The sequence below is a fragment of the Ixodes scapularis genome, unplaced genomic scaffold (assembly GCF_016920785.2).
Source record: "Ixodes scapularis isolate PalLabHiFi unplaced genomic scaffold, ASM1692078v2 PGA_scaffold10__122_contigs__length_95168666, whole genome shotgun sequence".
NCBI lineage: Eukaryota > Metazoa > Arthropoda > Arachnida > Ixodida > Ixodidae > Ixodes > Ixodes scapularis.
Window position 1 is genome coordinate 64,751,216 of NW_024609836.1, and position 27,458 is coordinate 64,778,673.

The following is a 27,458-nucleotide window of genomic DNA, read 5'->3' on the forward strand; positions in this document are numbered from 1 at the left end:
GACTGTGTGTATACTGCACCGTCGTGTTAAACATAAAAGTAGTTGCGAGTCAGCACATTTTGACTCTTCCTTCATCCGGTCTGTCGTCTTTTGCGCTGTTTTCATCTTCTGAAGTATGTGCCAACTCGGCCGAGCATCAACTTTAGTGAAAATCTACTTTCCGGGTACAATCTCCCAAGAACAGCGTCTGTCACTTGGAGACCAAACAACACACGCCGTTGCCTGATTTTGCAACCTGTAGTTCATGGCCCGAACAGTAGACATACAAAATACCTGAACTGAAGACCATTGTATTGGACCTGCAGGCATACGTAGAAAAGCACGGTAAAAAAAAACAAAAAAACAGCACAAAAATAGAAACTATAGGGCCGGCACCAACGTCAGCCGATACTCTTAAGCCATGGTGGGATAGAAGAGGACTTCACAACCTATCAAGGTTACATCCCAGGTTGGGACAAGTGTGTGCCAAGAGCTAGCCCTATAAATACTACACATTTAAAGGATCTATAAAGAAACCAGGACCGCCAGCTCCTCGCACGATTATATTTTTATTACGAGCACAACTTTCTTAAGTGGATGTGTGTGCCGGCGGCGAGAGCGCTTCGTTGCATCAGCGCGACAATGAATAAGTTACCAGTCATTAGTGAAACTGGATGGAATGCATTGTTGTTGTCATGACTAACAGGAGGAACGGACAGTTCCTTAAATTTCCATAGAGCTGCCACGAATCAGCTCAGGGGGCCGATCCGCCGCGCCAGCGTGCCGAGCAGCAAAATCAGGAGGGACGTTAGGAAGCTTGCAAAGGCAGGTGCCGTCCCCACAAGGTTGGCGGCCCCTCCGCTCGTCGTGCTGCTGTGCGAAATCGTGGGCGACACGATGCAGATGCCGAACCTGGTTGGGACAAAACAGTCTCCCTTTAGAAAAGAATAAGAGTGTCAAAAACAAAACTAATAAAAGCAACGATGCTCCAAGTGGTCTTTTCGAACGACAGCGATCCACAAAACCGCCGTTATCTGTCGAATTGTCAAATAGTTCAGAGACTCAAACCTAAACCCCTTTGGCGTTAAGAGGTACTGATAAGAAGTTTCGAGATTTGAATTTGTAGCGCAAATAGAGAGGGCAGCACGGTGATGCGGGCGCAGCAGTCGCAGGCAGTCCTTCACCTTCTTGTCTCATTATGCAAAAAGGCCGTTGGTCTGTGAACATTTGAAGCAGCGATACACACGTTTTTGGGACCACGTGCACGAGTACCATGGCGATTTCGTCATAGACAGCAAACCAAAGCGAGTGCGAACATCAATTCTGCGTTAAACTCGGCATCTCTAAAACCGAGTCCTTTGAAATGACTCACCAGGTTCATGTGAAAAAGCACTGAACTGTGCCAAGTGTTTTAAGGGTCGCTCGCGTTTCAATAATGGCAGAGCATCACTGGAAGACAGAGAGGTCGGAGAAGGTCGCCCCACCTCTCTTCGTCCTCCAGCGTTGTTCTGCTATTTCTGGAGCGCCAGTGCCACTCAAAATACTTCGCACAATTCACTGCTATTCGGTGTAAACCTGTTGAAACCAAAAGGTGTAAGAAGAATATTATTACCAAGCACCCATATATAGTTAGAAGAAAAGAAGGTGTTCACGCGGATATCAACGAAAACGAAAATAATAAGAAAAAAATCATCGTTCTCGAACGTACACGAAAGGGCAGAACGTTCGTTTCTTTTGGGTGTTATTTACCTTTACTTTAGGTATTAAATATTTAACCATCCGTTGTACGATGTTGGCTGTCCTCTGTGAACCTAATAAAACCTAATTAATCATTTCAAAGGTCTCTGTTTTAAATTTGCCGAGTTCGACGCAGAATTGATTTTCGCTCTCGTTCTGGTGGAATCGCCATTGTGATAGTGCACGCGGTCATAAAAACTTGTGTCGTGCAGCTCGAAATGTTTACAGAACGACGCCCTTTGGCATAATATCTCCCTTCGACAGCTGCGCGCGCATCATCGCCTTCTGCATTCGATGCATTTCGTGAGTGCTGTATACATTGCTTGAGCATGACGTAATCGCATTGTGCTTGTGATCATTCCTCATTGTTCCTATACACACTGAAAAAAAAAGTATATCTTTCCTGCAGAACATGAGACAACAAATAGCGGCGAATAATGATCCTAACAAATACGAAGCACATGCAGAATAAGATTCGACTAAGAAAAGATGATTCTCCGTCACTCTTATCGTCTGCTACAAGCGGCTCTTTCAGCTAAGGAGAAAAGACTGGAGCAGAGTGCGGCGAATCCTGGACGCTGGCATCAACGGTCCACAGACAAAGAACGAGAAAGAGAGCGGCAGAAGAGCGACATAAAGAAAGCAGACAAAAAGTTAGGCGTGTTCGATTTGCAGCGATAAGCGCACCGTTTGCCGAGACGGCGCAGTGCACCATCTCGGCCTTATTTCTACACCCCTCGTGTTAACTCCTTCATCCGCTTCGGCAGATTTCCCACCCTGAACTCAAACCACCAAACAAATCTCGCTCAGCGTTTTATCGCCGCTTCTCGGCACCGCCGTTGTTGGTGAAGACCCGCCTGTTGCTAGTTGGAAGTATCCAAGAAAATGGGGGCTCTGCCGAGCGCAATGGGCTTGAACACGAAATTGCAAAAGATATACGATTGTACTACACTAATAAAGGACATGGACGGACAGGACTATACAACGTTTCGGGCGGACGTCCTTCATAAATGCTAGACACGAAAAACGGCAGGGAACAATGAAGGGTCGTACACGTCAAAAATATAGGGGTATAGGTACATTCGTCCAGAGGGAGGGGAAAGCGAAACCGTTACAGGACAGAGTACATCTTCGTCGCACGTCATCTCGTGTTACTTGGGATGGTGATATTTGAGTTGAGATTATGATTCCATAACACATTTCCGTGTCATTAATGGGACTTCGCATAACTTTAGAGAAGACTGGAACATTCTCACGAGAGCATTCGAGCCGCACGCAGCACGAAACCCAAACCGAACAGACCATACGAACGGTCGCCATATTTGCTTTTACGTCGCTCGCACCTAGGTACACCGGACGCACCGCGCGCAAACATTTGGACCGATCAGATCCGAGCGGCGCCGCGCCGCGAGGCGCGTACGTCACAGTGACGTAGGTCGCCTGCACCGGTTTCTATCGGTACTGATCATGTGTACCGTTGTTCATGTGTACCGGTCAACGTTACTAGGTTACCTCAGTTGTGGAACTCACGCGGAAGGGGGTGCCCCCTCTCACTCATTTCAGTCCGCCTTCCGTCGTTTGAAGCTCCACCTAGACTTTCATTTAAAAAATGAAAGCCGTTTACAATTCCCTGTAATGCCGAATTAGAGCGCAGCTCTTGAGGAGGAGGGGAGGGTACGGAGAGGAGGGTATGCCCCTCCTCCTCCTCCCTCGTGACGTCACTCGTGACCCTCGTGAAGGTCACTCGTGAAGGCTTCGTGAAGGTCACTGTGAAAGTCGGGACCTTCGTCGTGACCTTCGTCGTTACCTTCCCTAATGACCTTCGTGACGTCACTCATGACTCTAGGACCCTCGTGACATCACTCGTGAAAGCTTCGTCAAGGCCACTGTGAAGGTCATGATCTTCGTCATGACCTTCACAAATAACATTCGTGACGTCACTTGTGACCTTCGTGACGTCACACGTGACGTCACGTATGACTTCATTATGGGAAACGTCGCATAATGCAACGCTTGGGTTACGCCGACGGCGATGGCTACGCCTCTCAAGCCGGAAACGGGCGCTAAAGAGCTGCACCCTAAAATCTGTGCTGCATAGAGTACGGTGGAACGCCCTTTAGACGCTATGCTTCGAAGCGTACGTATTCTATAGAACAGTCTAGTTACCATAGCAGCCCTCCGGTGCGTCGATCGACCATAGGCGAGTCGGGCGAGTCGTGGTAAGTGAGAACGATATATTACCCGTGTAAACAGCATCTATGAGCAGTTCCGTGACTGAGCCAACCTAATAACGGTGGCACCAGTGCTGGCGTCCTTACGTCACTTCCGCGCGGCGCCGCGCCGCTCGGATCTGGGCGATGCAGATAAAGCCGCGCGGTGCGCTTGTCGCGCGCCTAGCGGCGAGAGGCGAGTGCCGCGCGGCGCCCACTTAATCCGCTCATATGTTCCGTCTACCACGTGACTAGTGGCGGCTCCCACGGACGGCAACTGCAACTGCCAACCAGGCTGTTAAAAAAATGTTTCCTTTGCATAGGTTCTTTGAGGCATCTCCACCGGTATGGTACCAACATGACCACCAACTGGGGTCCATCAATGTCCGCGTCCATGCCCCGCAGTTCCCAAGCGGCCCGAATGCATGGGGCCCTTCTTTCTAGAATATTATATTAGTTTCAGGCTTGCACACTGTCCCGGCAGCGCACAATCTTTTTAACGAAACTATCTAATCGCATTCTGAGCCTGAAATCCTTGTATTGCTCGCCGTGACTGGCTTCCTCCATGTTCTGCAGGAAAGTGAGCTCAAAGACTTTTTTTCAGCAGGTACGCGCTCAGCTACAAGGTCACCAGAATGGACGCGGAGGCAACATCATAGCAAACCAGGCATTGAGCGTGATGCCGGATTCAGGCGCTGTGTGGACACGGCTTCGGGAAGCGTACTCGGGAAAACTTGTGGAGTTAAGACAACTGACACTATACCAACACTCTAATTTGTGCGTTTCTATGGACGTCACATCGCCCAGTTTGCAGGAAAATAAAGAGAGGAAGGGGAGCGGGAAAAGGGGGGGGGGGGGGGGAGGCTTACGTAAACACACGTCAGGGATTCTCGCGCTAGCCTTTATCCGGCGCCCAGTTTTTCTGGAGCTGGCTAAAGGCAAATCTGGGAGCCGGCTAAAAGCTAGCGCGTGAATCACTGATGCGTGTTTACCTAAGCTTTTCCGTCTTCTCTCTTCTTCCGTAAACTTGGGGTTGTAACCTCCATGAAAACGCAGCAATCAAGACGCTGGCATTGGCCCTGTTGCCTTACTCCAAAGGTTTTTTCTTTTTTTTTTTTTCGAATGCGTTTCTGAGAATGGCAGGACTGGCGTACCCGTCGCACTGTCCCCGGCGTCCGTGGCAGAAATAATCGGAGCGCTGTACGAAGAGCCTGCCGTCGAGCGACTTAAGGCCGTGCTCGATGGCCGGCATGCATGCCGCGTGGGTCCCGTTCCGGCAGCAGATGTGGCACTCGTTGTTGCCGTAGCGGCCCTCGTCCACGCACACGCAGTCCAGCATGCCCCGGTCCTGACACGGGGTCGACTGGCACTTGCCCCGCCGGCACGTCTTCTTGGTGCCCTGGGGCGGGGGACCAGGACGAGCGCGTATTGGCAATTTTGATCACTTGTTTTCGAATCTTTGCGGACAGCAAGTAGTCTGCTTTTTGCGCAGGAGTTGCGGTGACGTCAAAACAACGCTGAGCTCCGATTGGCTTCGATTGAAAGGATAGTGTGTGTACCTTAATTCTAGATGCCTCGAGGTCTGCCAACTATTTTTTTCAATCAGCCAATAAGAGCTCGGCGTTGTTCTGACATCGTCGCAACCCCTGTGAGAAGAGCAGACGAACTTGCGTTCCGCGTACTTTCGTGGCTTCGTGTTTAGACCGCTAGGCGCTGTGAAAATTTGGTTCACTCGAGAAAGCTGGCGAGCAAACCTGCCGTGACAGCGCTTTACTCTTGCCGTTAGGTGCCGTTGATTTCGCTGAAATCGCCAATACACTTTTGGGAATTCGTGGGAATTTAAAGCAGGCCATGCTTTTCAACGGAACCCCCTAACCCCAGTGTCGTTTGCGTCCGTACATTTCCCCGCCATATTTAGTGGGAAGACTGACGTCACGAGGCCTGACATGAGGTCATGAGATGCAATGGTATCGCGCGAATGGTTTGACGCGGTGACGTCGGGTCACGTGACCTGACGTCACTCTGTCAACGTCATCTCGTGGAGTTCCCCGCTAAGCTTAGTGCGGAAATCCCAGATGTTTTCGTATCCCGTGACAAAATGACTCAGCATTGATGTCAGGTCACCTGACCTGATGTTACGCAAAGTTTTCCAGCTAAATGTAGCGGGAAAATTGACATCACGAAACTTGATGGCACACGAAATTAGCGGCAAAAATTTACATTGCGTGATCTGATGTCAGGTAGCGTCATCGTGTCACTTCACACAACTTGATTCTGTGACGTCAGGTCACGTGATATCAGGTCACGTGATGTCGCGTGATGTCAGGTCACGTGAATTCAATTTTCCCGCTAAATTTATCGGATAAACTTCGCGCGACATCGTCATGCGGTTGATTTTTTTTTTTTTCACTTAATTAAGCGGGGAATTGCGCGTGACGCCAGGTAACGGGATATTAATTTTCCCGTCAAATAGCTGGCAAGCTAATAAACGACCAGAAAGTAAGCATCCCGTGTTGTGTTTTGTAGGGGTGTGCGGATAGAGTTCGAATCTAATATCGCTGCGTCATTCACAGCCTTCCGAGTGCTATAGGAAAACCACGAAAGACCGGCTCTCTTCACAGTGTTGAAGCTAAGAATAAATCTGCACTATGAGGAGCGCAACTTCGTCTGCTTTTTTTGTTGGGGTTGTGGTGACGTCAGAACGCCGACCTCTGCTTAATTCTAATAGACCTATCTCACCAGCCATTTTGGCTGTGCCCCCGCTGTCGCGACTTATGCCGGGAACTTTAGTCTATTTACACGTGTAACGACCTTGCTGGAGCTCTGCGCACGTAGAGCACGAAACGTCACGAACAGTCTCGTGCACTGCCGCCTGCCTCCTACAAACAAAAGTTATGGCGGCTTCATGCATGCGCCCAACGCTTGGCGATGTCATTTTATTGAAGGAGAGTGGGTAGACCTCAAGGTACCTTAATTGCTTTGAGCTCTACCATAGCCTCCTCTACACTCACAAAGCCTGGCAGTTCGACGACGGAGCCATAGAGTGCCCGGTCGCAGATATGAAATCACATTTGAAAGCACAGAGCAAGCATCAGAGACATTTCTCAGGGAACCTGGACGTCAGCGCACGCTGCCAGGACCCGGAACACACTTTCGGGTCCTTGCGTCTTGCCGCAGCATCTCGCGGCAGCGGCGAGACACTGCGTTTCGGCGTCTCGCCGCAGCGGGGCGCCAGTCACGTGGCTCTCCTCTCATCCGTTGTCTGCCGCCCTACCTTTTCCATTTCCGCGGCCGCTTCTCGTGGCGATCTACCTGACTTTGTCAGTATATAGGAGGCTATGGCTCTACTCACTAACCTTCAATGAGAACCAGTCAGAGTTCGGCGTTCTGACGAAACCACAACCCCTGCAAAAAAATTCAATTCGTTGAAGTATTTACACACACCCCTACTTAGTTTCAGCTTTAAAGAAAGCTAAAGAGGATCTCGAAAAAAAGAAACGAGGTAGAGTTGAATTTTGCCGTATTTTTATCTTGTGAATCTAAATATCACGTTAATTTTTTATTTTTTTTTTTCATAAACGCGAGAAAGCACGTAAGACCTCCGACCAGTTGTAACGCCATACTAATCTTTCGGCCGCCAAGCGCGTACGCGCGTGTGGGCAGCGCGTGCAATTGCGAGCTTGTATTCACCAGCACTGGCACCACCCCTGACGTTATCTTCTGACCTTTTTCAAAATACCAAGAATGCACGTGCCTAGCTTTGATAAGCGCTGAAGATGCGCGAGAGCGGAGATTCTGAACGCCCCTGATATGACACTACGCTCCAGGAAGGAGGGGCTTCATCGATACTTTGAAACCGATTTTACGCTGCCTCCCTGCACCAAATTGAAAAATAAACTCAATATCTGAGGTATGGGAGGCTAAGATAGACACAATTTAAGGGGTTTTCCTCAAGTAGAGAACCACTTTAGTTTCTTTTTAGGTTCAGACGCACGCGACGCCACGAGCCAATGGCAATGAAGCAGCATCAAATGCTCAAGTTACTAGGCCTTTTCTGTTTAGGGTTGATTCAGAGATGATAGAACACGCACAGTAATACATAAACACGACTAAAGTGTAGTATTTTGTTTCGGAACAGAGGGAGGTAAGAGCGGAATGGCGGAGCGCATTTTCGTCTGCTTCATTCTGCTGGATTGTTGCGAAATCAGAATGCCTCAGCTCCGATTGGCTCTGATTGAAGGATAGGGGGTAAACTTGAATGCAGCTAGCTTTGAGGGCTACCCACTATCCTTCAATTGTAGCCAATCAAAGCCCGGTGTTCTGACGTCACCACAACCACAGCAACAGAAGCAGACTAACTTGCGCTGCGCATAGGACGCCAAACACACCAGTCAGAGACGCTTGCACCGTATAGGGTTTATTACCTTGCACGGGAATCCGTCGTTCCGTGGAGCAATCGGTCGGCAGACTCCCTTGTCGTCGCAAATGCCCGATGCCATGCATTCATCGAAAGGCCGGCAGGAGGTGTTGTGACTGCACAAACAATAGGCCGGGGAATGATATAATGCGTAGCCATGGGATTAAATAAAGGTATAGTAAAATTTGAATTGTGGACTCCGGCGCGGTGGAGCTTTTCTTCAAAGCATCGTTTTACGCAGGCGTAGGCTCGAACTACGATTGGCGTCCGGAAAGGGAGTTGACCTACCTCTTTTTATCTTCTCTTACACTAGAGGAGACAAGAGAGGTAACGCAAGTCCACCAACGGAAGCCAATCGCAGTTCTAGCTTTCGCCGCTTGGTGTCATCTTTATGCAGAATCCCCCCCCCCCCCCCTTCAGCTAGAAAGCAACTAAACACACGGACGTACGGGGCGATACAACTTTCAGCAATCAGCATATCTTTATGGAGAGATGTTAGTGTCGGCGTTTGGTTTCAGTTCAAACCTAACCAAAGTGCTCCTAGGATTTTTTTGTCTGGCCATCTCTATAGACGACCCGGTCATACTCGATTTTTTTTATTAGCTTCGTACTTTCTCTCCACAGAATAAGCACGTGCATTTTTCTTTTTGGGAGTAGTTGGTTACGACATTGCCTCTCGATTTAGATCATCTGGCGAAGAAGGGATTGTGTGTTGAGCGTGGGGGTTAGATTTTACCTTTGCCCGAATGTATTCGAATAGCGAGTCAAGGTTTTCTTTGCGGTGCTATGATGGGACCGTCGGGTGGGTCTACTTTTCTTATCCGGCGATGGATGCAGTTTTTCTTTCTTTTTTTTTTTTTTTTTTTGGGGGGGGGGGGGGGGGGGGGGGAAGGCGGCTTCCTCGCTGCTACAAACTGCTGCATATCAAAGAACTATGAATGCGAGCGCACAACTTTAAACTGCATTTTTTTTTTGCACGAACGTTTTTGCAAGAATAAAAATACACGCAATTTTAAATGTCTTTTTTCTTTCTTGTGCCATTTAACCCATGCAACTTGTTAGATGTGAGACAAATTGCTGTTATCGTAGAAATTTTGATTTTATTTGAGGCAGCTTTTCTCGCGCTATTTTCGTAGTTCTCGCTGCATCCTAACATCCAGACTGTGCCCACAGTTTGCTGAAGTTGTTTTCGCTGTGTAAGATCTGTGTCAGACGCCTTAAACATTTTCTAGAAAAACTAACTCAGTTCTGCACCGGCACAAGAATTGATCAACGTACTCTAATAGTTTCTTTTTTTTAATCTTCATTAATTTGCTTTCCACTTCCATGTAATTACGTAATAAAATAATGACATTTTCAATTCATGAAGGGAGCAGTGTAAAGGACTCGGCTAAGCCCGTTTATATGGTGCAGTTTTGCTTGCGATTTCGCGTTTGCAGCGTGGAGAACCGCAGGTTTCACCACAATTATATTTTTGCCGAGTAAGCGACATCGGAAGTGCGAATTCGCAAGTGGAATAGCATCACGTAAATCGGGTTGATTTGTCTGATCACATTTCTTCCTACCAAAACGTGGCAATTAAGCATTAAATGCGGGCGTGTTTCTTTGGCAATTAAGTTAGCGAGCAGAAAAGACTTCGAGCCACCCAAAACTAAACACATTCTCAGAATGCCCGGGCGTTACTCTCTATGGCATCCTATTTATTCTCTAGAAATTCAAAAACAGCCATCAAGAAAAAGGGCAAAGTAAAGATGATGTCAAAACCAACGTTCAAATTTTCCCGGGCTCACGAGTGGTGCGTGAACTGGCTCAACACTCTGACGTCAGGCCAGCGCGGTGGCGCTGGTGTCGGCACTGCGCATGCGCAAACGCTTTAGCTCAAGCGAACCTGGTTTCTGAGCACCAGCGTGTTGGTGTACAAAGTCCAGTACATAGTCTAAATAAACGTGGTTTAGTGGTTTTTTTTTATTTATTCTTTTGGCACGAGTTTAATTAGCGTTCATTTCACGCCATTAAACTTCTTGGAACCGATCGGGAACAAGCTGTACGGTATTCATACTGCCCCGCCTTACAACATCTGACGTAACGTTTCCAGCGTTGCCGGTGCAGAGCTTCACAACCTCTCATAACAAACTCAGAACTTTAATGACTTCACTATAAAAAAAAAAGAGAAAAAACAACTATATTGAGATTTGTAATTTGGGTTACTGGTTCGAATCTATCTATTAACTTGTTGAACGAACTTTGAGGCGAATCAGTGACTCTGGGCATTTCAACGGAGCTTCCCTTCGACGTACCCGGTGGAGAGCACCATCGCCCCGCACTGCTCGTTGCAGCAGGCGGAAGACCTGGGACTGCACGTGCTGCCACCGGTCCTGCGGATGGTGCACGGGTGGTCGCTCGAGGCGGTCAGGTCCCCCAGGGCGTCGTGGATGGAGAGGCTAGACGAGGACGCCGGGCTGCAGCAGGGGTCCAGGGTCTCGCAGGTCGCCTCCGAGCCGCAGTCGCACTCTTCGCCGGGCTCGATGATGCCGTTCCCGCAGCGTGCACCGTCCTCTGCCAGGCAGGTCCCCTTGGCCTGCCCGACGGGGCGCGGATTAACGCAATGCTTCACACATCTGCGCTCGGTGCGTCTACGGTAACTACAAGCGACGGTGTAAGATCTATATATATATATATATATATATATATATATATATATATATAGCACACCCGACCGGACATTGGGAGGCCCAGAGTTCAAATCCTGGCTCCGCCGTTTTTTGGCTTTCGGCGGGTTCCTGAAAACTTGGATTCTTTGATTCATTGGATTAAGTATTGTTCATTCATCTGCACATATTCGTTTATATATATATATAGAGAGAGAGAGAGAGTGTGTGTGTCTGACGTCCCCGGGCTCAATCTAAAATGGGCATTAAAACTCGGCACCTGCATGTAGCGATCTAATCTTTTCGTCAAAAGCGTATTTCACAGGTCCGTTTCATCATGCAAAAATACAAAGTGTAGCTCCTTTTCTGTAAAAAAATATCGTGAAAAAAATTGCTATGGTCAACGGCGGGCGGCGACGCAGACGACGATGTCGAGTGGCGTGGCACGTTTGACTCGCGTATTTAGATGGCGTCGGGAGCAGCGTCGGAAGGCGTAGCCGTCCAGCGACTGAAAGCAGACGACAGGGAGACGAAATCCGTCGGCAGCAAAAGTGTCGTCGTTGTGCAAATGCGTTTTTCTTTTGTTCTTTTTCTTAGCTTCAAGTGTTGGTACATTACAAAGCTTTTATGTTCCTTTCAGTAGACCACGGTCGTCACGAGCACTTTCGATTAAGGCCCCTTACGCTCGGTAAGAAGGTAGCGCCATCTATCATTACGTGCGCCAAACGCGTCCAGCCACTCGACTCGGTCATCTGCGTCGCCGCAGATGACCAAGCGCCATCTAGTAGCGCGCCGAGAACTATGTTTGCCACCTTGTTAGTGGCGAGAAAACGAAACCTGAGTCCCGACCGGCAAAGACCCCACGTAAACAAGCGACCGCGCGTCGTGCGAGAAATGCGATGCCAACGATTGCTGCGTTCCGCTGCGGATGCAGCGATAAACCTTTGATTCGTGCGTGACGTGAACGCAAACAGGATTCACCTTTTTTTTTCTTTTTTTTTTTTGTAGGGGCAAGGTTTCTTAGGGTCTAGCCTTGTCCGGCGTCCGTGCTCACATCAATAACCATCCCATGTCTTCTTAAAAAAAAAGAAAAAAAAATGTTTGCGCAGTCCACAGGATTCGAACCTGTGCGGAGAGACCCCAATGAATTTCTAGTCCATCGCCTTAACCACTCGGCCACGACTGCGGGACGAGTAGGGGCTCTGAGATATGGTAGTCATAGAGTTATTATAATGTACGCTAGAGGTTCAACTGGCGCTAGTGTCTATGCGACTTCCGTGACGCAAATTGAAGCAGACAGCAACCAGTCTACTTTTCCAGTCTTCCTGTGTATTCCTATGGGAAAGCGCGCGTGCATTTTGTCTTTTCGCCGGAAAATAACACGGAACACTTTGGTTATTTGGGTTGTACCGAATAGTATGTACCTTGATTAACACTGTAAAAGTGTAATTACTTTAGTTAGCGCATTTTTCTTCATCAGTGAGCGATGCTTAACTTCGCTGCATTTCAGTCTTAAACGTGTGTTCCGCAGCAGGTGTGTAAAAACAAGCGACGATTCAAAGCAAAATTACGATCGAAACGAATATAGAGTGTGTTCAAGGCTCGCCAGCATTCCGGTGACGCTTGTATATTGATAATTTTCATATAATGACAGTTCTGTCATTATATGAAAATAATCCCGTCGTGCTTGAGCGGATAAAAACCTTCAACGTAGAGAATAAAGTCCCTGGTATATGAAAGGTGTCTCTTCACATTGTTTTCTCTGCCGGGCAACTTTTATCGCGCACTTGTTCTCACAGATGTCCAGCGCGCGGGTGATATTTTGAACGTAGAACACGCAGCTTCGCTCAGGACAGAAAGAATAAAGCGGTACTCATTTATTTAAAATCGGAATAGATTACGTGGACTTCAATTTATTTTGATCGTACATGCACTGCGAGTTACTGATCCGGTGTTGCTGCGTAGTTCTTGCCGCCGCTCTTGATTTTCCAGATGTCCTTCGTTCGTTTGGCATGTATATCCCCCATGCTGGAAATCGCCGACGCCGCGTTCGCGCTCACAGTGTCCGACAGTGCACATAAATACACGTACGAAGCCGTTTTAGCACCGTTTTTAGTGCGATGAATTCGAGAGAAAATCGCCGTAACTGACCAATTCTTTCGTCGGCCTGACTGAGAAATGTTCCAAACTACCTAGTACGTACGAATTATTTGGGATATTTGCTCTTATGATCGAGCGCAGGAAGAAAATGCACTTACTTTTTCCCATAGGAATGCATTACCGGAAGTCAATTTTGGATTGGTTGCTGTCTGCTTCAATTTGCGTCAGCACACTAGCGCCACTTGAACCTCTAGCGTACATTATAATAATTCTATGATGGTAGTAACTCAAGAGCTCGGGATTTCGTGGACGAAACGTTGCATGTAGCCACTCAACGTCTATACAGGAGAGGGCGCTGCGGTCAAATGCGTATATAATCGCGTTAAACTTTGCATGCATTGGCTCAACGTTTATAGACGACAGGGCGCTGCGGTCAAATGCTCAAATGCGTATATAGCCACGTTCCATACCACACATTCCATACCAACGCAACCCGGAACTCCAGCACTGCCTATGAGCAATAACAAAAAATCAGCACCATCAGCACTACCTATGAACAAAATCAGTATCATCAGCACCACCAGAGGTTCGCCCCAATCAATATCATTCACCACATGGAGATGCGGTCATTTTTTTATTCGTTACTTGAGAGGAAGCTTTTGACAAAAACAATCGGTGACAACGCGAAGAAACATGCGGACTTTTTCGCGCGGACTGAAGCCCTTTACAACTATTGAACTGGACCCTAATCTTTTCACGAAGCTGTACCAAATTTGTTCATGACCTATTTTCTTTTATGTGCGTTGTAGTGTTGGCCTGCCTTTTTCTTGATGCGCAAGCAGCTCAATGCATGCGGACGAGGCCAAGGCTGTTAAGCGAGGAAAAAGATGTCAGTTTTAATAATCTACACCACCAACCTTCATTTAAGATGCGTATGGATAACAATGGTATGGTTAGGTTCACCGCAGTGGCTAAAACTTCCATGTCGGCGGCGGCAAAAACTTGCGTTGCGGACGTCGAATGAAGCAACACGGGCGATGCCAACTTCATTTGAAAACCTCCTTTTCTTTTCTTTTTTTTTCTTTTTGTCGCAACCGAGGTAGAGAAAGAATAACTTCATTTGGTGCCCGCAGTTTCAGCCCCAAGGGACCTAGGACGCGGCCTCACGTCGCTTACGACGGCCTCAAGGGGCATTGCCTCTCAAGGAGCGCCGTGGCCTGCTGGACGGCCTGGAGTTGGGTGTCGTAGTTCTCACTCCGGATTGCTTCTTGTAGTTCTTGCGGGAGACATTCCTTTCGGTTGGCCTCCTCCGGCCTCTTAGTACCGTCCCACATAATGTGCGCGAGTTTCGCTTGAGCACTTTTACAGAGCACACATTGGTCGTCCTGATATATTTCGAGAAGCACGTGTTTGCCAAACACTGGGGCGAACAGGCACCCTGTGCGCAGTCTCCTAAACCTCACCGCCTCCCTCCTGGTTAGGGGAGGATGCGGTGGCGGTAGTTTCCGTCTTCCTAATCTGTGGTCTCTAATTAGTCACCTGAGCGACCACTTTAGTCGCTCAGGCGACTAAAGTGGTAAGACATTGCTATGACGACGTAGAATCCACAATTCCAACTCGAAAAAGTGTACGCAGACTCACACAGACGCCGACAACGTGACATTCCAATGGTCTGTTGACGCGGAACGCAGTGCTTCTTGCCCACACTCTATTGCGCATGCGTTCGAACTGTCGTCTGCTTTTTGTCGTCTACTCGTTCAAACGACAGCGGCCCGTAAACCAAACGTTGACCCAGTAATTTTTTTTATTTATTTATTCACACTGTTAGCCCGTTGGGGCTGTTACAGGAACACGAGCGATAAGAAAAAATGCAGGCCTCAAAACACTTTTAAGTTCGAGGGTTGGTTTGGTTAAGTAGGCGTAGGCTCTGTGTAAACAGTAGATACAAGGAGATGTTGATCATTGTTACCAGTAGCCATCACCATGTTGTAATGTCCGATTCTACTTGCGATTTTCAGTATCGACGTCCACCATCTCAGCTACAGTCCACGCTTTTGCAGCCGGAGCGACGTCGCGACTGAAAATAGCGAACAGAATCTCGTCGTAGGAGTTAGGCTTTAGCGCCCATTCTGTGGCGTCCACGTGAAATGAATCGCCGCACGTCACATTATTCACGCGAAGTTTTGCACTGTACCGAGCCACATTATTTTTTTGAAGCCGCTCAAGTAGTCGGACATTGTTAGGAGGATGTAGAATCAACAATGCTAATGTAAAAAAGATCACGCGGGGACTCACACCGACGCCGACAACATCGCATTCCTATGGTTTTATGGGCGACAGCGAGCTTCTTGCCCGCCCTCCATCGCGCATGCGCGGCGCCGGTGGCGTCCACTAGGGACGCTCCGGTTTGTTTGCAAACATGAGTTCGTGTATAGCGGTGTAGATATCGTGCGCGTCGCAACTTCCAGAAGAAGTCCTTTCCTCGCCTTGGTTGCAAGGACGCCACCAGACGACTTGAAACTTATGACGCCAGGCTACGCCATGTCAAGGGTCGCGGGACGTCGGGGTCCCCTGGCGTCGCAATATGACGCGACACTGTGCCACGTGATGGTAAGTACTACACGTCGACTTGAAAAATGTTTCTAAGTATTTTATCAGCCGAGTTTTGCCGTTTCTTTTTTTCTGGAGAATCCGTTCGGCCCAAGTTTATCTGACTGACGCTTTCCCGCAGTAGGCATCAATTTGCGGTGAAGCAGCCTAATCAGGAGGACGCCCGTACGCGGAAGTCCTCCATAGAAGTTATGGAGGGCATCCGCGTACGGACGTCCGCCTGAGCATCGGCCTACCGGACGGGAGAAATACAGGGGCAGAAGGAGTTGGCGTCTGGTTCCAGGGATCACCCACAAACTAATCGATAAATCACATAGTAATATTGACTGTCGCGGGTCATTTATCCACCCGCGCACATATCGCTGACCAAGACACGGGGAAACGCGTGTCAACGGCTACAGACTAACACCTAACCATCCCCAGTAATACTCTCTGAGATATACCCAGACAAGTACACATCAACGTGTCTATTTTGTACACAACCCGTTACATCACCGAACTCCTTCTGGGACTATTGCTCACACCTACCATTCACACACCCAGAAATCACTGATATAAACCAGTGGGAGGCACTGTTGCGCAGCTCAGAAGCTGCCGCCAAACAACGGACGATGGCCTGGGCCGCGGGCCGCGGGCCGCGGCCCAGGGGTTAGCGGCCGTCAGAATCTCCAGCCCCTCCCTATAACCTCCTGTCAAATAAAATTGACACCCCCCCCCCCCCCCCCACACCACCCCCGAATGCCGGCAGACGCCATCTTTGCGTTACCAAGATACCGCCCGAGTCTGGCGAAAGCGACGTCATGACATGCGACATTTTGCTAACCAATAAAATCGCCGTTTCGAAGTTGGGCTCAAGGGTGCGTGGCCAGGCGCTGTGTGGGTGGGGCAGCCGTCCGCGTCCAGTCATCGTCGCGTTAAAAGAAAGAAGGTTTACAGTGTAGGATTGCACAGGCATAGTAGATTACGAAGGTAATAGTTAAAAATATTTGCTTCCCCTTTTTTCTATCCGAAATAACAGCGGTCTTTGTTGTCCTCTTTTTTCGGTGGCTGTTTTAGTTTAGCGTGACGCCTACAGGGAGTCATGCGGAGAGAGACAGGGCCGTAGAGTCTTCAGGTCAAATCCACCTAAGCCCATACGTTCAGCTGTTGCTTTAAGAAAAAACGCTGCAAATAAACGCCGTCCGCCGACTATTGCCAACACTTAGTCTTTCGGGTTGACCTCTTAGCTTTGACCAGCGTTACTAAAACACTCAGTTGGGAAACTCCCCCCTGCAACCTGGGCTGCTGGTGTCCACCGAGACCAAACTAAATACGATAACACCGTCACCCTTTAGCGACGAGTCAAAACATAAAAGTTGCTTTATGTAGCTACTGCGAGATGGCGCCAAAGCTCTTGCGGGACTCGAGCTGAACCAATACGTGCAGCCGTGCAGTTTGCGAAGTGGCCTCTGCGCGAGAAATGGCGGCGTTGCAATCGTCCTTAGTTTGGTTCTCGAGCACGGATCGGAGCCTCTTTTTCAAAGCGGGCTTCTATGGCAGTTTCCCAACTGAGTATTCGAGTGGCGTTGACTTTGACCACAGATCTCAGTGACAACTGCTGGATCGCGCTTCCCACTCCCCCGAGTGAAGCCACCGGACTGCCATCTTGCTCGTAGACGATTCGCGGTTTGGCTAGCGTTACAGAGGCTGGCAAAAGCATGCTGAGGACACGTCTTCTACTGGTTCGTCGTCCTTCGTCGAAGAAGATTTTTAAGACCCTGTGAAAGCGTTGAAGGCTGCCGTTGAGAACACGTGAAAATTTTTACAAAAGCACAGTGCAGCAGGGAAAAGCCACAACAAAAATAAAAATGTTGTACTACTGATTCGATTGCCATAAGCGCCTAGTAGTAAGCAAAAAAAAAAAAAAAAACAACGCGTCGCTGATGCCGCTTCCTTCCCCTCTCTTTTTTCTCTCATCCGTTGCCACTGTACAGTGGATCAAGCTTGTTTCTGGCCCGCGAGAGCCGCAAGTTACGAATACAGTCGTCAGAGTAAAAGTAAAACGCTGCCCAGAGGTACATACGGCTTCACGCACATTGCACTTGCAAAACACATCTACACGGCATCGATTCTTGATCGGTATCCAAGCGTGCGAAGGCACAGAGACGCAGCACTTAGGCGTGCCAAGAAAGCTTTAATCCCGCCTCGAGACCGGCGAAACTTACTTTCAACGAGTTGTGCCTTTTTCCTGCGGCACTGCGCTTTTGTAAAATTTTCCACGTGTTCACAACGGCAAGTCTCAACGGTTACACAGAGTCTTAAGAAAAGTTATTCGGCGAATGACGACGAACGAGTAGAAAACCTGTATGTAGCACGCTGCCGCCAGCCTCTGCAACGCTAGCAAAACCGAAAAATCGTCTACGAGCAAGATGGCCGTCCGGTGGCTGCACTTGCGCTGCAGCGCACAAGCGGGGAAGCACGATCCATCAATTGTCACAGAGATCAGTGTATTTGACCGTTGCGTGGAAGCCATTTTGAATCACACTTATCTGTATATATTTGTTTCGATTGCGCACTATCAACATCGGGTTCGAAAGAGCGATGAACCACCGCAATATTGTATCCGCACGACACAAGAATTTTTTTTTTTTTTTTTTTTTGAGGAGGGGATTAAACGTCATCGCCGTGTTTTGAAGTTACATGCGCCATGTCTAGGATGATCCCTAATATCCCGAGCCAGCGGTTGGGGAAGGAGAAAGGTGGGAGCCGCGTATAAGATGCTTTCGCTGACATAATTTCGTCCACCTTTTGTTGATGTGAGCTGTCTGGCGTGTGCCGAATTCGAGCATTCCAAGGATGTATAGGACCCTTCAAATGCGTAGAGCACAAAAGCTTAAGTGTTACTACGCTGACATCAGCTCAACCAGTTGCGATGTAATACTTGAAATCAGTAAATTTGTTTGAAAAGACAAACTAACAACAAAAGGGCGGATTGACGTCCCGTGAAAACGCCCTATACGTCGTCCCGTCGGAGTGACCATTCCCGCTTCTTTTTGGGAAGGATTACGGTCAGCATCACTGAGCCAAATTCTTTTACGAAGTTGTGGAGTGCTTCTTCTTTTTTTTTTTTTTTTTTGTTCTGTTTATGCAATAGCATTTCTTTTGACTGGCTGCGGCTGGTCTCTGAACTGTTGCTTCGAAAACACACCACAGCGTGCAAAATAGGTGGCGCTTCAATCAACTGGTAAAAAACGTTGGAGGGGAAAGGGGCAACAGCCGTTATTGGCAAAATTTTGAGTAATGTGGATTCTTGGGCGAGTTGGTACTGAAACTTGCATTGTGTTGTCTCGTTCCTTCTCTTCGTCCATGTCGTGAAGCGCTATTATGTTCGGCAAAATTTTGTTAGTGGATCCCGAGGCGTTCTTCGCGTACAGGGTTTCTTTCACCGCAAAAATAATTTAAAAAAAACTCATCGCCGGATGCTCACTCTCCACTCAAAGGTAGCGCTATAGCGCTACCATTGGGCGGAGAATGAGCGTTCGGCGGAAAATGAGGGTCCGGCTGAAATTCGGCATCTGGTTCGGAGCTCTGTAGAGGTTCGATCAGATGCCAAAGTTTCAGCGCGAACCGATATTTTATTCAAAAGTTCTAAATGATTTTTTGCAAATTTCGACGGGAAAATAGTGACCGACGGAGCTGTCGAATACATGGAGCTCTATGGCGCCAGGAGCCGAAAACGGGCGAAAATGAGCTCCGTTTCCCAATGAAATTTTCAAAAGATCATTTATTACTTTGGAATAAAATATCGGTAAATGCTGAAACTTCGGCATCTGGTTCGATCCTCTAGTGCTAGCTTTGGGCGGCGAATGAGCGTTCGGCGATGCGTAGTTTATTTTTGCAATTAAAAAATCCCTGTAAGTGTTCTCCTATTTTTTTTATTTTTTTAGGGAAGGGGGAGAGGGCACTTTGTATGTAGTGGTGGAGAAATGTTTCCTTTAAATATAGCGATAAAATTACCCAAAAAATCTAGCAGAGAAACCTATTGTTTCCCAGTAAGAACGTTGTAGAGGGAACCTTGTAATGGGTCTTTCGGCGTTAACTGTGGTGTTCCGTCCCTATAAAAGAGTTCAGTCTTGAATAAACGCTTAGCCATATTCGAAGACGTTGTGAGAATTAATCTTTCCTTTAAAGTTTCTTTCTTTTCATTCCCTCCCTCAGGTCAAGTTATGACAACTTTTTACCAGCTCGCCTGCGCACTCACCCTTCTTTCGAACTTGCCAACGTCACGTCACGCCGTGACGTCATGTGACATGGTCAACTGATGTCTCAAGATGCGACACCGCAACATCAGGTAACATTTTGACGTCACGTGCCGCGGTCATGTGGTGTCATGTTGCATGACACCATGAGATCGCATTACATTGTGACGCCACATCATACCATGACGTCAGGTGACACTCTGACGTCACGCACGTGACATTATGACAACAGACGACACTGTGACGTCACGGGGCACCATAAGCATGACCATGAGTTTTCCCACCGAGTCGGCGTCGCACTCACCTTGACGACCTTGCGCATGTCTCGGACGGAGCAGGGCGAGAAGGCCCGGTGGTTGGGCAGGGACCCGTCCACCGAGTACTTGACCATGATGAAGAAGCCGGACTTGCCGATCGGGTGGCACGAGGGGTCAGCGGCCGGGTCGTGGGGCGAGCCGAAGCTGTGGCCGATCTCGTGAGTCACCGTGCCGAACGAGACGCCGTGCGGGACGCGCTTGCGGTTCGACGTGCTCGTCGTGATCGACGCGATGTTGAAGCTGTGGATGGTGTCCTGGTCGATGAAGCGCATCGGCAGTTCGCAGATGCCGCCCACGGGGCCCTCCGGGTCGGGATTGGCCACGAATCTGGTACGTGTTAGGGAGCGTAAATTATCCAGTTGTTTGTAGAAAAGGCAGCGTGCATCAACTGTTTGAATCGTTAAATATTGTCTCTTGGCTGTAAATGCGCTTCTATACCTCGCACTCGTTCGTTCGATGATCTCCTTTAACCACGGAGTATAGTAGAATGACGCGCCGTCGCTTTGAAAGCCAATTTTTATTCAAAGGTTTAAAGGTTTCTGACTTGAGCACAAGAATGACGCAGTCTTTCATGTAGATACCTATATTGCGCTAATTTAGGCAAATAAATCCACCTAATGCAGTGATTGAATATCGAAAACTACGAAGTCTCGAAGAAGGTCATTCGAGCCAGGAATAAAGCTAGAGACTAAAGGAAGGTCAGCCGTTCCAGGAAGCGTGGACCCACACAAAAGTGCAGTCTTCTAATAATTAATTATTTTCGATTTTGTTTTTATGTCCGAGAATAAGACTTGTTGGATTTTACTTTTATGTCATTTTAAACAGCTTCGCAAAGGGCATGAGGCATCATCGAGAGAGATCAGCGTCAACCGTCGGCTGTGTCTCGACTCACGAAATGCCCAGCGTGTTACTCTCGAAGGGTCGGTGGGAGAAGCCGACCACGAGACAGTGCCGCTGCACGTAGAACGAGAAGCTGGCCAGGTAGTCCTTGGCGGAAAGGTCCTCCTGACCCAGAGGGTAGCCCTTCGTGCTGGGGTCCGTGAAAATGGTCACCTTCGAGAAGAAAGAAATTACTGACAAGTATTCCTGAGAGCGACGCCGATCTGTCCTGCTATATACAGGAAGCCGTCTCGGTTACTCCGGGGCAAAGCGCCGGCCTGCCGATCCCCAGGTGATGGGTTCGAATCCCTGCCCAAGTGCCCGCAACAGGACGCACGTTATTGCGGAGAAGGCGCCGTGTAATCGAAATTAATAATCCCCAGGTGGTCGAAATTAATAATCGGTCCTCCGCTGGGGTGTGAGTTGCTTTGACAGGTAAAACCCCGCAAACTTGACTTTGATTGTGACTGTTATATAAGACCGCTCCTTTATGGCGCATTTCACCGTATGGGGTCGCTCACCGTAATGGTCAGTGTTGCTTTAGGTACTACAGATTTCTGCTGTAGATGAGTTTAGTTTTAGGTAACGCTCAAGAACACGAGTTAAACATATCAAACATATTAGACTTCTCTTCAGAACCAGGGTTATGTCGAGAATAATGAAAAGACATGAGTACTAGTTGTTGTCGTTTTTTTAGTAAAGAAAACAACTAAATTACTTTGAAGTGCAGCGAAGCCTCCAAGGTGCAATGCATCTGTAACTTTACACCTCATGTATTCATTCATTCATTCATTCATTCATTCATTCATTGATCCTTAAAGGCCTCGGGAAAAAGGGGGGGGGGGGGGGATACAGAAAGGCACATACATAGGGCACATTTTACGAAAATATACTACAAAAGGGGGAAAAATAAAGCACACTAAAATAATTATAGTTACATATTTATTATTTATGACATTGCATTTCTAAAACGATGTGGGTCACTTATGCTAACCATGTGGTACGGCAGATCGTTCCCATCTATTATGGCAAGTGGAAGAAATCAGCTGTTTAATGGGACGGTGGGACCGAGGATACGACGCACACCAAGAATGTTAAAATAGCGTCGAGATGAACGACGGGGGTCGAAGAATAAAGATTGTCTGAGTTGAGGGTGCCAGTAAAAAATCTTATGAAAGAGAGAAATTCGTGATAGTTGGCGGCGAGTATTGAGAGTTGAGAAGCCCAGAGAGGGGCTTTCATTGCTAATACACTGACGTTACGATCATAGTTAGATAGGATTAAACGTGCAGCTTTATTTTGTATAGATTCTAAGGAGTTGTCTTAGTAGATTTGAGGAAGAGACCAGTTGGCAGCTGCATACTGTATTTTTGGATGTACAAATGTTTCGTAGGCCAGCTGCCGCAGATCAGGGGGAGCGGAGTACAGGCAGCGTCGGACATAACCAAGAGTTTTGCAAGTTTCGGCAGGTATATTATCAATCTGGTTAGCCCAAGACATATGAGTAGAAAAATGTACACCGAGGTATTTATATGATTGAATACGCTCAATGGTTTCTGTGCCTAGAGAGTATCGAAAAAGTGACGGGAAAAGTTTACGAGATATACAGACCGTCATGAAAAAAAAGGAGAGAAAGACATTTAAAGAAAAGATAGTAGCTCGCCGTGAATACCGACCTAATTGACTTTGTTGAAATCCAAAATAACCTTTGAGAAGGGCAACTTAATATTTACAGGCAAAGGTATCGATATAGTTATTATTATGATCGCTAAGACCGGGCAAGTACACAGCAGAATCAACCAGATGAGGGGATGAGGCAAGTACCGGATAGGCATATCAATCATTTGAACGAGATTGAACATCCGACATAGGTGAAGAAAGTGCTTTGAATCACGTGACGTAGACGTTAATAGCTGCCAGTTAATTTCTGGGAAGTTAACATCCCCATAAAATAAAATATTGGTTTTGGGCAAACGGCTGGTGATTTTATTTGAAGCAGTATGCAATTTATTCGTAAACGAACAGCCACTAGTTGGGAAGAGTTTTACTGAATTACGAAGACAAAGAAACTCTACATTACTCAAGGTCTCAATTCAGCTGGACATGAAATGAAGACAATTTACTTCTTATTCTTACAATGACACAATTACCACGCTGCCGAGGCCGATAAAAGCCCATACTCGGATAAAGGAGTTCCTCATCACTAACATCCGGTTTTAGCCAAGTTTCCGTAAATATTGCAACATCTAAATTGCTATCGCAAAAACAAAAAAAAAAATGAATTTTTTTTTTTTTTTTTTACATGTAGTTTTGGACGTTTTTAAAAGTAACAAAATGAGACTGCGATTTCTTAGTCTTGTCCCGCAACCAGGGCGGTGGCGGGTTCTGGTCAGACTTGTTTCGTTTTAGCAGTCATGGGTAAGTTACTTTTAAGAAGTAATTCGTTACAGTTACATTTACTTTCAGAAAAAAAGTACCGAAGTTACCGTTACAGTTACCGCAACAAAAGAGTAACACGTTACAGTTACTTTTAAAAAGTAACGACGTTACTTTTCAGTTACTTTTCTATAACACGAAAATTTAGGAAAAACTAGAGAACGTCCTTCACCAAGTTTTATTCCATAAAATTAAAAAGTAAGCTTTTTACTTTATATTTTAACTTAGCAGCAGTTGCTTCTCAAAATTAGTGTCGGAACGTGTCCCTCGTTTGATGGCGAACATGTCGCAGCCCTTACTGAAGAGACCCCGCGCAACCAGAGCAACGAGCAAACCCCGCGCAAACAGCAGTAAATTTTGCCTCGACTCTTGATTCCTCGCCGGAGTAGTGGCGCAAATCAAAATACGAAACATGCGCATTGCGGAGTGGTAGAGCTAATCAAAATACGAAACGTTCGCAGTGCCCTCCGTGTGTATTGTTTCACGGTTGATTCACCCGTTTAGAAAGCGCTTGCGCAGAAAAAAGAGCACCCGCAACATAGACAGTGCTTCGAGATACTAAGATGTAAGTGTTCAGTCACGAAGTACATGCGCGTGCGTAAAGATAGCTAGATATTTTTTCATCACATCTACACGTGGCTATATTCGGGTCGTGACTCGCGAGAAAGAACGTATTCCCAAGTTTGTGCAAGGCAAACTTGACACATGAAATGTCGGAACAGGCAATTTGGAAAGTGCAAGGAATCGCTAGATTGTGCGTTCAGTGATATATTATATTCATCAAAAACTGGAAAGTAACGACAAAAGTAACGTCGTTACTTTCATCGTTACTTGAGAAAAAGTATAAGAGCTACAGTTAAACTTACACTTTAAAAAATTAACTCGTTACAGTTACAAGTTACCAAAAAAGTAACAAAGTTACAGTAACGCGTCACTAGTAACGCGTTACTACTCAAGACTGCGTTTTAGCTATGCCTCAAAGACGTTCACGCAGTCATCAGTCGGATCGTAAATGTAGCGCTTGTCAGTAGTTAGAAGCTTATTAAGTCGAATTTTGAAGGGCGATATTTGCTACTCTGCAAATCGAAACAAGTTCCCGCGCGCTAGGCGAAATGATTTCGTATAATCTTCTCGGACGGCGAAAGTAGTATTTTTCAGCTTGGAACCGGCCGCCAAAACAGATTCCTTGTCTTTATGACGTAGTAACTTTAAAATGATTGGACGGTTTTTTTCTTTTTTTTCTGTGAAACGGCTTAAGCGATGATATCTTTCAAAATTGGTAGGGGGCAAGAGTGACGCCCAGATTTTATAAAGAGAAGTCAATGACGCTTTCTTTGGATTTTGACCACGTTTCTCTCTGAGGATCCGGTAATCCGAAGAAAAGTCAGTTAGATCGACGAATACGGTTTCTGCATCGTGACACCTAACTTTCTATTTGAAAGTTCTAATGGGATGGCATTTAGCGGGCTGTTAGGTGATTGTAGCAGAGCTGATGCACTTTTCATAGCTGTAATATCCTGCTCCATGTTAGTAATCCTACATATATATAAAGGATTGACCCTGGCAACCTTTACCACGCTCATCATCACCGCACAACAGAGACTTTTAGAAAACCGTGTTCTAGAGTACGCTCTGCTAGCGGGAGCTCGTGCTGTCGCTTCGAATCATGGATTGACCACGGGCCCGTTGGACTCGCTTTCCGCCGGCGTACGATGAACTAAAACTATCTATTTCACCCGGTTCCGTAGGTTGCGTTCCCAATGACCTAGGGAACACGCAGAAATGACTCGCCGCGACATCTCTCCTCCCGGCACTCCTACACTTCGAGAAGCAACTTTAGGCGCGCCGAATTTCTGCCGGAATTATGAGTCCTGGTTTTCCCTGCGCCCCTGTCATTCCTGCCGTTGCCGTTGCTTTGGAAACAACCAACATAACTTCCCTTGCTTTACTTCGGCGGTTATCGCGCCAGCCGCCGACATGCAGCATTCGATCACGGAAGCCACAAAAGACAAGCAAAATTCGCGAAAGGAAATGTTCTTTCCAGTTCACGGTTTTCCCTCTGAGTGCCATCCGTTTTGCTGGAGTGTAAGGGCCAGTGGCGTACCAACTTGTTTTTGAGTGGGGGGGCAAACCAGACCCTCTCCCCCTCCCCCCCCCAAATCGAAAATTCGGCGCAACTTTTGTCCAACTTTTCTAAAGATTTGGCAATGATTCGGCAAAATTACAACGTTACCAGACTTAACATTGATATTTTGTTTTTTCTCACGAAAAACATTTTGCTTCTTCTAACAAAGGGACGCCCTGGCGTTAACAGATAACATATTCAAAATGCACTCACTAACTGTAAACTTTTACGGTGAGTGCAGATCTCTATGTGGACTATTTACGGGTGCGCTCAATTGCGTTTCTTTTATATATATTTTTTTTTCAATCAAGGAGTACCCTTTATTTATTTCCTTTATTTATTTATTTATTCACTTAGTATTCAATAGGAACCTCGAGTGCAGCGTTCGCAGTGCATGCTCAGAACAAGCCTTCACATATCTTATAAGAGCTACAATCTTAGTGGTGTGGAATTCATGTTACGAAAGCGTTGTGGAACTTCATCATAAACTCGCACTCAACAGCGACAGACTCAACCAGCTAGTAATAAAAAAACAATTATGTGGCCAATGTAGACCACCTGAGACGGATCAGATTAAAAGGGAAAATGTGCATTTTTCTAAGAACAATTCCTCGTATTGAGACATATTACGAATGACACCAACTTTTTCTGGAATGAGACCGATCCGGAAAGGCAGGTTGAAGTCAGTGTTGCGAAAGACCAGGTCGGCGTAGTGCAGGTGCAGAATCATCTCCTGGACTACCAGGTTGATGTTGCGGTTGCGGGACCGGTAGAACGAGTGGTCCGCCAGGAGCTCGATGCCGCACACCCTCAGGCTGGATCCCTTGCCAAACTCCTTGACCCTTTGCGCGCTCATCCGCGTGAGCACGTCCTCGGCGGGCAGCCGCTGGAGCATCTTGGATGGTCCGTACGCGTGCGTCTTGTTCTGGAAGCAGGCCCTCACGCCGCCGTCCATGGTGATGCAGTCGGGCGCCATGACTTCCATGCCGGAGTAGACGACGGCGTCGTAGTTCTGCTTCTCAAGGAAAAAGTTGTCGGCCGGCTCGACAAAGTACACGTTGCTCTCGGTCCGGATGACTCCGTCGAAGATGCCGTCGCGGAAGTAGCCCATGACCTCGGACCTGGGGTTGTCCTCCAGCCTGCCGATGTAGATGGTGTAGTCGGAGTCATACGAGACCCGCGAGACGCCGCTGTTGTTGTGTACGTACACCGGGATCCGATTCATGTGCCTCGGGTCCTCGGCGAGGGAGAGGTTGAACTTCTGGCCGTACGCCTCGAAGGACACCCTGTACCCGCCCTGGGATTCCTGCTTGACGCTCATCGAGTCGACGCCCTTGGTGGTGGGCACCGTGAAGGAGTGCATGCGGACCCTCTCGTACTTGGTGACGAAGTCGCTCAGCTCCGACGAGACTCCGAGCAGGCAGAGCATCTGGAGCGTGGCCAGCAGCAAGCAGACCTTTGCCATGCTGCTGGTGTGCCCGGCGGCTGGATCGTACGCGCCGCTGCAGACTCCTCGTCCTGCCGGGACCCCTTCCTGGTTCGGCCTGCCAACACCGAGGACGTGCACGGACGCTCGTGCCACGCCGCCATCTTCAGCATCGTCCACTTCGGAGCTCCGAAAAACGCGCCACCCATAATTACAAATCTAGGGGGGTTTAGAACAGGGGACCCCCACGCTTTGGGTACCTCCAACAGCGTGGAGCGTCGCACTGCCCATCCGCAGAACGCCTGCGCATGCGTGGTGCGACGTCTCAAGTTGTTT

The 27,458-nt window shown here is 47.8% G+C and overlaps 1 protein-coding gene across 1 annotated transcript; it reads right to left on the minus strand.

The window, feature by feature from the left end:
- Positions 1-728: 728 nt before the first annotated feature.
- On the minus strand, positions 729-27,161 carry LOC8024889 (disintegrin and metalloproteinase domain-containing protein 10). The gene is made up of 7 exons (XM_029991087.3): positions 26,340-27,161; positions 21,149-21,309; positions 20,244-20,583; positions 10,641-10,921; positions 8,351-8,459; positions 5,081-5,325; positions 729-891 (listed from the first exon to the last, which is right to left on the minus strand). Exons 1-7 carry the CDS (start codon positions 27,159-27,161, stop codon positions 729-731), a joined length of 2,121 nt encoding a protein of 706 aa, XP_029846947.2.
- Positions 27,162-27,458: the final 297 nt, after the last annotated feature.